The sequence below is a fragment of the Urocitellus parryii genome, chromosome 4 (genome assembly GCF_045843805.1).
Source record: "Urocitellus parryii isolate mUroPar1 chromosome 4, mUroPar1.hap1, whole genome shotgun sequence".
NCBI lineage: Eukaryota > Metazoa > Chordata > Mammalia > Rodentia > Sciuridae > Urocitellus > Urocitellus parryii.
In genome coordinates, this window is record NC_135534.1 from 143,728,845 (window position 1) to 143,741,796 (window position 12,952).

General features: G+C 40.7%; 1 protein-coding gene across 1 annotated transcript in view; it reads left to right on the plus strand.

The window, feature by feature from the left end:
* The window catches only part of LOC113199902 (dedicator of cytokinesis protein 8), a 218,962-nt gene that overhangs the window by 146,888 nt on the left and 59,122 nt on the right, over nt 1-12,952 (plus strand). The window contains exons 23-26 of the mRNA XM_077797833.1: nt 1,858-1,953; nt 5,100-5,195; nt 10,496-10,645; nt 12,777-12,890. Of these exons, the coding sequence (XP_077653959.1) occupies nt 1,858-1,953; nt 5,100-5,195; nt 10,496-10,645; nt 12,777-12,890 (456 nt within the window). The remainder of the gene's footprint in view (nt 1-1,857; nt 1,954-5,099; nt 5,196-10,495; nt 10,646-12,776; nt 12,891-12,952) is intronic.

Below are 12,952 nucleotides of genomic sequence, written 5' to 3' on the forward strand. Positions count from 1 at the left end.
TCATGTGTATATTCTAAGATAAATCCAGTATATCACATTGTACAGATTTACTTTTGCTTTTAATATAACTTATTTAAATGTAAGCTTATATAACTTAATTTTAAAATAATGTCCTTTCACAACTGGCTCAAAAAAAATCCAAAAATTTATTAATCACCTCTCAGAAACTGCTGAGCCAACTTCAGCACATCCCTGTGTTGATTTTGTAAGTCTAAAGGATAGAATATCAATAAATTGGTTCAACCTATCAATCATCAGAATCTCTGGGAGTGCAATGTTTTAAAAGAGCCATAAATGATTCTTAAGTTCAGCCAGAGGTTAAGACCTCTGCAGGGGGAGGACAGAGGCCAAGGGCAGGTGACTTGCATAGGACCACACTGCAGGGTATGTCAGCACCAAAACCCAAAGCTGGAAAATAAAATTCATATTATTCACTGTTTCTGTGTGGCTAAACCAGCTAATGCTCTGACAGTCTCCTACCACTGTTAACTGATTCTGAGCAGAACTTTAAGTGACAGTCTTGCTGCTACATCTTTCAAAATGGAATCCATCAGTTCAAAAGAAATGAAGTTAATCACTCAAGTGGAGCTTAAGTATCTGACCGACACAATGGGCCTTAGTAATAGCTGCTTTTAAGTTATTTCTCCAAATTTTAGTTTAAAAAAATTTTTTAAAGGCATTTAAAGGGCTGGGAATAGAGTTTAGTTGGTAGAGTACTTGCCTTGCATGCACAAAGCCCTGGGCTCAATCCCTAGTAAAACACACACACACACACACACACACACACACACACACACACACACAAGGCATTTGCAAAGCTACAGATAGAAAGCAGAAGTTCTAGGGTTCCAGAGAGTGCCATGGTTAACGACATTGTATTGAATATTTCAAAATAGCTAGAAGAGAGAATTCTGAGAGTTCTCTTTTTTAAAAAAATATTTTTATTAGTTATTGATGGACCTTTATTTATTTGTTTATATGAGGTGCTGAGGGTTGAACCCAGAGCCTCACACATGCTAGGCAAGCCCTCTACTACTGAGCCACAACCCCAGTCCTCTGAGAGTTCTTATCACACAGAAATGATAAATATATGAGGTGATGAATATGCTAAACACCCTGACTTGATTACCATACCTGTATAGAAACTTCATACTGAACCTCATAAACATGGATATTTATTATGCATCAATTAAAAACAAACAAAAGAAAAATTTTTGTCTAACCAAAAGAATAAAGCATGACCCTTTCAGAAGTGGTTTTTGACAATTTATTAGTGCTTAGGGGACTAAGTACAGTACCATGCTAAACCGCAGAGGGGCACTGTTCTCACATTGTTTCTGTTTTCCCAATAAAGTCACAGAATGTTAAAGGAACTATTCAGTATCTGATTCTAACTAGTTTTTAGCTATAGGATGCTAAACACCAAATTATTAATGGTGATTAACTTAGGAACAAGTGAAATTAGGTGTGAATTTACCTTCTTTGCTTTGTTTTGACAAAGTATTTTACCTTTGTAAGTAGAAAAAAGTAAGAAATGTCTTAAAAATCAATTCTGAGCCTAGTGTAGTGGCGCACACCTGTAATCCCTGCCACTTGGGAGGCTGAGGCAAGAAGATCACAAGTTTGAGGCCAGCCTCAGCAACTTAGTGAGATCCTGCCTGTCTCAAAATAAAAATAAAAAGGGCTATGGGTGTGGTTCAGTGGTTAAACACCTCTGGATTCAATCTCCAGTAGGGAAGGAAGGTGGGGAGGGAGAGGTAGGGAGGGAGGAGAATTCTGAGATGGTGATTTCCAGGCTTACTTTCTCAGGGTGTCAGTGTAATTTAGCTGACTGTTGAGACATGGTTTGTGTTTCAGATTGCTGATCGCAACTGCAGCAGGATGTCTTATTATTGCTCTGGCAATAATGATGTTCCAGGTTCAACTGCAGCCCCAAGGCCAGCCAGCAAAAAGGTACTGAGCAATTTGGAGATAATTCCAGGACAAGGAAGGACTGGTCTGGACCCTGCATTATAATTGGAAATAGATACTATCAAAGTACTCTCCAGTCTTGTCCCTGCCCAGCTAACATACAACCACACACACACACACACACACACACACACACACTCACACTTACAACCCTATCCCTTACCCTTCATTTTTTAATCACCTGTCCATGAACAACATAATAATTCTCAAATTTAACCAGGCATTAGAATTACCTGGAATGCTTCTTAAAACGGATTACTAGATCCTACCCCCTGAATTTCTGATCAATAGATCCAAGCTAGGGCTAAAGAATTTGCATTTCTAACAAGTTCCCAGCTAATGCTATTACCCGGACAACACTTTGAGACTCATTGCATTAGCCTCTTTTTTAGTGGAAGATGAGCTAGGGATAATTCATCCATGACAAAAATGAATGGCAGTAATTAAATACAATTATTTCAATACTATTTAAAGTGATATGAAATGCTTCCTCCTAATTCTCTATAATCAGCCTTATCACTGAGTTCAGAAACTTTACAAGATGTAGAATTTCTTAAACCAAAAGAATTCCTTAATCATAGCCAAAGCCAGGGTAGTTTAAGAGAGGCGTGGGGGTTGGGGGGTGTTCAAAAGCTTTCTGTCAAGCCAGCCTTCTGACAAGTTTTCCCCTGAGCTAGGCACCCAAGAGTCTCACCATTATGGTAACTTCTTAAGGTCTATAGTGTCTTTCAAGACTCTAATTAAAATGTGAATATGCTAATTGCAAAGAAAGCCTCTTGCAACAGCTAATGCCACAGGGGAAAGTTTGTTAAACCGGGCAAGGAGGGAATGAGCCTCAGGATGGCTTTCTTTGGACTGGAGGAAAGATGAATCAGAGACACTGTAGGGCCTAACGCTGAAAACTTTGCAGTAGTCCAGGTCCTATATGTTAGGGAGACGTACCAGGAGTTAATTATAAAAGGAAAAGTGAAAGATGTTCTTAGGCTAAAAATTTGTCATCTTCCCTAAACGTTAGCATCAGCTGTCATAGCCCCTTCTCAGTGACTGGTTACAAGTACCATCTCCCTTCTTAAAAAAAAAAAAAAAAAAAACATTTGCCTACACCCTGACTTCCTTGTAGCATGTCCTGTTTGGTTTTGCAGTTGCCTTCTTTTGACCTGAAATGACCAGAAGAGAATTGTTTCATTGCAGAGGGAAGTTTAGCCAATGTGTTTCCTTAATAGCTCAGCAAACAGGGTTTTGCGACTTGGTTATTTTATCTAATGTCTAGAGCAAGGTGTTCTTGTGATAATGCCGCCCAGTAAGCAGCAAGCTGCATAAATTACTTTAAGAAGCAGCTTATCCTTGTCTAATCTCTTCCTGCCATAAGACTCTGGTAGTCAAACTGACCTATTTACAGAGGCTAATTCTGACGTTGGTGGAAAGTCTCTTTCCCACCATGGGAAGATCGAGGTGTGGCCAAGTTATATTGCGCACAGTTGACCACCTGCTAGACCTACCACTCAACCCCACACCTCTCCCGGATGGCAGAGCCTCACTTAAGACCCTAAACAGCAAACAAACGTGTTCACATGTATGAAGATTATTAAACTCTGACTAACCTGCAAAATGAAGTGAAACCAGCTGATGAGCTGAACCAAACTGGGATGGAATCAGTTAGATCACACAAACATCCGCACAGGAATTTTCCATTTGTCTCCTTTTAGTTTAGCTCTCAAAATTTTAATATTCATAAGAATTAGTAAATTGCTTGCATGCATACTGTATCCTATGGGTAATTTAAAGGATTGTTGAATGTGTTCTTATATGATCAATTTTTGCTTTAGGCTGATTTTAAAACTTAACTCCTCATCAGGATGTGATATTAGGGTCTTCAAATAGTTTTAACTTTCTAAACCACTAACCAATACAAAAAAAAAATGAGCTAGTTCATCTGTATTTATTCTAGGTTCTGTAGGTTTGAGATGAATGGAAGCCACAGAAAATTCCCAGATACTGCTTTTGCCTTTAGTTAGGGTTTTCTCAGAACTAATGGGGTCTCCAAGATGCAGGACTTTCCAATGTGAGACTAAGTCAGCTACGATGAGTTTGTAGTTCAACCTTGAGTCCTAAACTGCTTCCCCATCGAAACTACTGTCAAGAGTATTATTAAGGAGCTGGGGTTGTGGCTCAGTGGTAGAGCGCTTGCCTAGTCTGTGTGAGGTACTGGGTTTGATCCTCAATAAAAATAAATAAAATAAAGATTGTGTCTATCCACAATGAAAAATAAAAAACAAAAGAATATTATTAAATATCCAGAGAAATTGAAGAATGGGAAAGATGGGAAAGGTAAAATTCTGCTCCATTTGCTATGGAGCAGACAGGGCTTGAAGGGAAGTGAAGTTATAAAGTGGAGCTGAGGGATGTTCCAAGCTTCTGACTCTGGGAAGGAATGTCAAGTTGCAGGTTCCGGCTACCACCGTGTCCCTCTTCTCATCACCCATCCAATCACATTTCCCACATAAAGCTGTCATGGGAGTATGCAAAGGAAAATTATCCAATCAGGAAGGGAGTTTACATACCCTCTAGATGGTGGTCCCCAAACTGTGACTGGACCAGCAGCATCAGTGTCCCCTGGAAACTTGGTAGAAATGCAAATTCTCAGATCCTGCCCCAGACCTAGCATCTCTAAGAGTGATGTCCAGCCATCTGTGTGTTTTATTTATCAAAGTCACCAGTGTATGCTATTATATATCCAAATTTGACAACTGTTGCTACCTATCAGCTGATTTTATAGATGAGAAGATTGAATACAAAGAGAAGAATGGTTTGCACATGGTCAAACTCTCCCCAGGCAAACCACTCATCCCTTTGTACTCCATGCCTCCAATTTCAACTGCTACCTTGGAGTGCTTCCCCTGTAGGACAGTTTCACTCGCAGGCTGAGTCCGTTTCTTCAAACCTAGCTCTCCTGCACAGCATCGACCTCACCCTGGGTTATGTCAGCACTGTCTTTGCCGTTCACTGCCTATGGCCTAGGACATCTAGGATGTATGCTTCAGGAACTAACAGGCTATTAAATTGGGAAAGAAGAAGAGGGGTGTTGGTGAGTCCTGTCATCACAGCTTGGTTTTCCTAACTGTTGTCAGCATTTCCACGAGGAGCTTGCCCTGCAGATGGTGGTCAGCACTGGGATGGTGAGAGAAACTGTCTTCAAGTATGCTTGGTTCTTCTTTGAGCTTCTGGTGAGTCTCGCATGTTCATATCTATGTTCTACAGGGCAAGAAGAGAACATGGCAGAAAGACAGTGATGTTTTCCATATCAGGAACTGACACCTTGTTCACCTAGTTGTTCCTACTGAAAACCTAGGGTTATTCCTTGAAGTATGACTCCTCTCACCTCTTCATCCATCTTCCATAGAATCGCATGGATTCTACTTTGAAAATCTGCCTCTAACCCATAGCATCTCATCCTGTTCCCCACCTGCCAAGCCACTCTCCTTGTTCACGTGCCTCTTGAAGGAACTTCCTCTTTCTCCCCCCTCTACCCACCTTTGCCCTCAGCCCATCCATCCTACACAGGACAGCCAACATTAAACAGTGTCACTCCTCTCTTCAAATCCCTTTAGCAAGTTGCAATGTATTGTCAAAAAAAAAAAAGCATAAATACTTATCATGACTAAAAAGCCCTTGTATGACTCTGCTCTTTTCCTCCATTTCTCACTTCATCTCATTCCATATTCCCCCCTCATCCAGCCACAGGGTTACTCTTGTAGTTCTTGGAATGTATTAAGCTCTTTTTCAGCCTCAAAGTTTCAAGTTCTCTCACTCGTTCCTACCTTTCACTCCCTTCCTGATCCCCAACAAACACACACTGTGTTTTCTTTAGGCTTCAGCATAAATGTCACCAACCTCCAGTAGCCCTTTTCTGACCACCTTATATTATAATGTAATTCTACTATTTTATCATTCTCCTTTTAAACACCCTCTTTATCTCTACTTATCACCTAACCCAATTTGTAATTTCTTTTTTTTTTTTTTTTGGCTCACCTACTAGATTTCTAGAATTGGGGTCTGTCTTCTTCATTCTCCTATCTCTTGTGCCAGCACTATCCCAGATCCCTGCCAACAGGATCACTTGGGGGGGGGCAGTGCTTGGTTAAAATAAAGCAGATTCTTGAGCTTTTTTCTAGGACTACTAAATAAAATCAGGAGGCAGTGGTGTTCAGTTGCCTGTCCTACCAAGTAGCTTCTAAGCACACCTATAATCCACAGATTCACATCACCTCTGCTCTGTAAGTCCTAAATAAAACTGAAGTCTTTGAAATGTGTACCCAGCCAGCAGAAGCATTTTGCATTCCCCAAGCTAAGCTGGTTAAAGTGAGTGGCTGCAGCCCACAAGTCCTGGGACATAAGTTCTGGCAGAAATGGATGGTCACAAACTGCTCCCCTCTTTTTTCTTGAGGCATGAGAAGTATTAAAATCAACACTCTAAGATCTGTATATCCTGCTCCTACTTACCTACCTCACCGACCATCAAGCTTCTCCATAAAGAGGATTCACGTGGGTTATGATCCATCTAAACAGTTTATACAAATTATCCTGAGTTTGACTGTCAAAATTGCAGTTAAAAAAAAAAAGCATGAAGCAAAAACTAAATTTGATATCTTGGAGAGTCTCATAGAAAAAAGTCTCGAACAAAACAGCATTCCAACTTAAAGATGGTTGGTATTACTCCTACACTTGGAGCACACTTCACCTAATCCATTTTTAGATATTATCTAATACTTACATGCTACAAAGCACTATAGTTGTTTGATCAGGTAACCAAGTCCCTTGGACAGTGTATCTCAGGCTCTGCTATGTAAGCATTCTAATAGCAGCTCTAGGGACTCTTTAACTCATCCTCGAAACCTTATTAAAACCCTGTGAGAAGGCTAGGGGTGTAGCTCAGTGTTAGAGTACTTGTCTAGCATGCTTGAGGCCCTGGGTTTGATCCCCAGCACCACAAAATAAATAAATAAATAAATAAAAATAAAATTTGGTTGAGAGAGTAGTGGTTATCCCCATAGCACATACCAAGGCTGAGTAGGGAATTGCTAGCTGCTCTGCCAGTGAGGTATAGAGCCTCAATTCTCCAACTCTGAAGTCCAGATTCCTTTCTTCTACCACTTTGCCCCTTTGGGAAGCCCAACCTTACAAACCATCTTCTTAGGCTAATGTATTGATAGCATGGAAACCCTTTGCCTTTAGGAGTCAGTCAACTTTAATGCAGAGCTACATTGTTATTTCCATACCTAGTAATCACAAACTCAGTATTGCTAAGCCTGAGTGGTTCCACAAGGCACCTTAGAGCTCTGTTTTGAAGGCCAATTTGCATTCTCTTCAGGTGTAATGATATCTCCTTCATATAACCCCAGTAACAGCTGACATCCCGAGGAACAAAAAATAATAGCATACAAAGTATACTAATCATCTTACTATATATATAATGTACCAGGTGCTGTTTTAAGCATTTTGAAGCATTATCTCATTTAATCCTCAAGCAATCTTTGAGGCAGGGGTTTTTACTATTCCCAAAATACAGACATGGTTGGAGGAAGGATGGTAGCCATAAAGAGAGTCTCCAGAGGCTTCAGCAGTACTGCTTCACTGCCCCTAACTGCAGGGAACTAACCATTGAAAAGTTGAAAACTGCTCTTGATCTTGCACATCTATTTACTAGGACTTGGTGGACCTCAAAGGGAGAGCAAAAAGTAAAGCGAATAGCCCTCCTTGCCTCCAGCGAGCCCCTGATGCTAAACAGATGAAGTAGTTGGGAACAAAAGTGCAAGTTTAAGCACTCTAATGGGGTTGGTCAACTTGGAGATCAACCAAGGCAGCAGTTCCACGGGGCTCTGCAGGCTGTACCCTGTCAGGGTTCTAGCAGGACAGAATTGAATAGGACTCAACAGGATTAACTGAAAAGCATTTATCCAAAGGTCTCTGCCTGAGGTATACACATGGTTACAGGAGTCAATAAGGATTGGTGAGGCATAGGGGAGCAGCAGCTGCTGGAAGACTTTATCTATCCTAGCTGTAAAGCATGAAGAGTAGGGAACAATGTAACTGGGGTCTGGAGAAAGCTGGAGGCAGAGAAGAAGGTCCATACAACAGGAAGTGGAACCTTAGGAAAATGTTGCCACCGCCAGAACCACACTGTGGCAGGGATTAGGGCAGGAGGAATGGCTAACCACCCAAACCCCTCTGTTCTTCCACCTCCTGGTCCCCTGCTAGTACTTCCCATTGCCAACTCCAACCAGCAGCCAGAGAAAGGATTGGGGGCCCAAATAATGCAATATATAGGGACATCTTCCCAGCATTCAGAGGTAGAAATTTAAGGTAAGAAATTTAGCTGAGGACTGTGACAGAGGCAAATGGAAACTCTTAGTGTCCAAAGAAGACTTTGCAAGAAAATTAATCTCAGGGCACCCAGTGCTCCATGTGTTGTTATGGATTTACCTGACCAATGCGTGGGAAGTTACTAAAATCCCAGTTTTTTACCCAAGGATCTTGATGAGAAAGAAACAACAGCTTCCTTGGGCTTAGCCAACAACCTGGGCAGTTTAACATCCTTCGGTTTGTGTTGATGGCCAAGCACTAATGAACAACCACTTTGTCAAGAGAGCTGTTGAACTCAACCCTTGGGTGAATTTCACACTTGGCTAATGAATAAGCCCCTGTGCTTCTGGGAACTGCTGAGCCAGACCTTGGAGACCCAGAGGTAAATGGGTGACCTAGTTTACTCACTGAGGACATGAAGTCCTACATTAAGGAGTTCTTGAAAGCTACCCCTACTTTGAATGGGCTGCAGAGGCCAATATGAGAGAAAAGATTTTGCTGTTTTACCTTACCCTACAAATAATGAGCCACACATCCACTAGTATTTCTGCTGCGTGTTCTTCTCTGAAGACCAGGGACACAGTAGCTGGCAAGTGTGGACAGCCTGGAAATAGGCCTTTATTTGGAAGCACAGTATTGTGAGAATTATTTATTTGGTTGTAGGATGGCCAAACTCAGCAGGAAGGAGCCAAATGCAGCAGTGAGCTCTAAAAGCCTGGTGCTGGGGTGGGTTAGTCAGCAGGGAATCAGGATCGGGGTCACTTGAACAAAAAGGCCTTGTTTTCCTAGGTCCTTGGTTGGGAGGGCAGTGAGAGAGGTGCTTTAATCAGACAAAAATGGCATCCAGTTCCCACCGTCATTCAAGTCCCTCACCAGCTACGTATGTGGGGCTTCCTGGGATATGGACATGTCTATGGGTCCTAGACCAAACCAACCCCTGTGGTGAGGAGAAACCATGATTCTTACACTCAATTTTATATGCTTAGTTCTTCCCCAAACTGGTCTTAGCATTATCTGAAAACATGCAATATATGAAGACTACCTCTCTGTTTTTCTCTTCTTCTTTTGCCTTCTCTCTGTCTTTGCCTCAGTGCTAGCAAAAGTCAAGCATCCTGCTTTCTGAGAGACAGAAATCTACTGTTTGTGTATAAAATTTCTCCCATCCAGTTCTCAGGAAGGGAAGTTCAACTTCTAGGGCCATTTCCTTTTGCAGTGACTCTTTGACTAACACAGACAAAGTCATGAAAATGACTTCAGAGTATAAGCACTCATCCACAAGGTCTCCCAGTCTTTCCCATCAGACTGTTCCTAATGGCTTCAACAACTTCCAACAAGGATAATACTCAACCTCTGATGATGTTAAAGGAGGGTATATTGACCCATGAATCTCTTGGCCTCAAGAAATCTAAAAAATAAGTCTGGATTTTAAGTTATGGTAGGCACTGAGTGTGTGTTACACCAGTCACCAATTGATGCACAGACTAGATAGATAGAACTAAAAGTTAGACTTATAGAACTCAAAAGGTGATTCTAGAATTATCATCAGAAGCAATATTCTAAATAGAGGTTAAGTTTCCAGCTAGCCAACAAACTCCCATTCAACCCATAACATGGCTTAAATTTATAGAAGCACAGAGGAGCCTGATTATAAACTATGAAATTGTTTTTGGAAAAGCTGTGTTCCCCATTTCATCTTGAAACTTAGGATAGGAGGAACATTTCTCCTTTGTTCTCCTTACCACGATAGCAGGAGCAGAAAAGATCTCAGGATTTGCCTGTCCTGTGAAATGCACTGTAATTGTCCTGCCTTTGTGGTCATGGGAGCCCAGACACACCCTGACTTCCAGGATGAAGGCTACGGAGGAGGCAGGTCCTATGACACTGGAGCTAAAGAAGGAAGCTCCTAACTTTGTCAGCAGCAAGAAAGGAGCCCCTGACTTGGGGTCAAGAAGAGGACACCCTTCCTACCTCCTGCCACCATGGCAACCATTCGCCTGTCAGAAGCATCTGTAGTCCAGAGCCAGCCTGGGCAGCACCAGCACCAATACAGTGTCAAAAAGTCCATTGTGTAAAAGCTTTTCTTCAAGTCACTCCACCTTTTGCACATTTTTCCAAGCAGCAGGTCACCAGTCTCCATGTTGACATTTCCCCCATCCCTCTGTAGGTGAAAAGCATGGCCCAGTATGTACATAACCTGGACAAACGGGACAGTTTTCGGAGGACTTGGTTTTCTGACCGCTTCAAAGATGACATAACTACTATTGTTAATGTGGTTACCTCGGAGATTGCAGCCCTGCTAGTGAAACCTCCGAAGGTAACTGTGTTTCTTAACTTTCTAAATTGTTTACCTTAAACATGTTACTTTCATAAGCAGAGAAAAGTAAGGGTCATTTTGAAATGGTAGTTAAAATGCAACTGTACACTATCATTAAATGCCGCATGTTATGCTGGACTGGACCCTGGGGTGGGGCTGGGGGATTGCTGTAAGGAGATTACAATATATACAGTCATTTAAATCATTGCATCAATGTAGCTATGGAAGAAAAGACTCTTGTGCTCGGGAAATACACCCTGAAGTATTGTGGAGTAAATGGGCATGATGTTTGCAACCAAGTCTCAAATGGCTCAGGGGAAAAAAAATGTACAAGAGAGAATAAGATGTCAAGTATTAATGAATCAGGTTAAAGAATATACAGTTCTTTGTGCTATTTTTGTACCTTTTCTGTAAGTTTGAAATCAATTCAAAATAAGTTAAAATATATAAAATGAACCAGATGTGGTGGCACATACTTATAATCCCAGAAACTTGGGAGGCTAAAGCAGAGAGATCACAAGTTCAAGGCCTGCCTTAGCAAGTTAGCAAGGCCCTAAGCAACTTAGCAAGATCCTTCCTCAAAATAAAAAATAAAAAGGTCTGAAGTTGTAGCTTAGTGGTAAAGTGCCCCTGAATTCAATCTTTAATATATAATAAAAACTTAAAAGTAACTATAATATGTTAAGAAGCAATATTTATTATTGATTCCTATATTAAATTAAGAATTTGTATGGTACCAAGTGCTCAGGAAATTTCATTTGCTTATTTTTCATTGAAAACTTTATTAGAACAACAATAGTATCTCCATATTGGTAGGTTTGGAAATGAGGCATAGTGGGCTGATACATTTTCTAAGTCACACAGCTTGCAGAAAAGTTCAGACTAGAAATCATATCCCTAGGTATTCAGACAGTCATATAAACTACTCAAAAGGAATGGCCATGTGGGGAATGGCAGGAAAGCTCAAGGATTCCTCACTGTTGCTCTGGGAACCTGTTTATTAGTTCTCTGTCCATCCCAGTGATTGGTCAGGTTGGCCTGAATTTTCAAACTGTAAATCATAAAAAAGAGGAAAATATTTTAAAATTATATTTTCAATAGTGTCAGAGAAAATTGGTTTATCATTCTGAGAATGAATAACATAAACATGAGAAGGTGCATCACTGAGGACTCTGAAGTACTGTAAAATTTCTCATTTATTACTGAGAAGTGATTAAAAAATGAAAATGAAAACTAAGAAAAAAAAACTGGCCCCAATTTATATAATAATTCACTTTACCAAGTATGACTCAAACCTCTCTTGGGCTAGGAATGCTGCCTAACTGGGAAAAAAAAAAAAGTTTCTGGGCATGATGGTATGTGCCTGTAATCCCAGTGGTTCAAGAAACTGAGGCAGAAAGATCATGAGTTCAAAGCCAGCCTTAGCAATTTAGTGAGGCGCTAAGCAACTCAGTGAGACCCTATCTCTAAATAAAATTCAAAAAAGAGCTGGCTCAGTAGTTAAGTACCCCTGAGTTCAATCCCCAGTACCAAAAAGAAAAAAAAATTAGGTAAAAACTGATTCTTGGGGCTGGGGTTGTGGCTCAGCGGCAGTGCACTTGCCTGGCATGTGTAAGGCACTGGGTTCGATTCTCAGTACCACATATAAGTAAATAAAATAAAGGTCTATCAACAACTAAAAAAATACTTTTAAAAAACTGATTCTTTTATCCTGACTGGATTTTCTGCAATAATCCTTACAAATTAAGAATGTGTGTCTCATTGAAGATAGTGATACATTTCCAGATGGCTTGGGGAGAAAAAAAAAAAAGTCAGATCACAGCCTTTTAAACAGAGAAGGAGCTCATTTATAAATATACAAATACGTATGTAGGGAAAAGGGTGGCTAGAAGGAAATGCACCAAAATATTAACAGCACAGAAAAAAAAAATCACCTGAGTCAACCCAACAGTCGTAGCATCAGATAAGAGCTAAGTTATATTAGCTACAATTTTTTCATACTTAATCTGGTTTACCCAATGCACCCAGAGGGACAATGGCTAATATAATAGGATTTGCCTCTCCCAGTGTTCCCAACCAGGGACCTGATGTTCAGGGCTTACATGAAATTATTTGTATGTTTGTTTTTAAGGAAAATGAACAGGCAGAAAAGATCAACATCAGCCTGGCTTTCTTCTTGTACGATCTTCTCTCACTCATGGACCGCGGCTTTGTGTTTAACCTGATCAAACATTACTGCAACCAGGTGAGAGTTTCTGGGAGCTATTTCATGCCTTCTCTCTCCGATGTGCTGCTTGTTATGTTCAT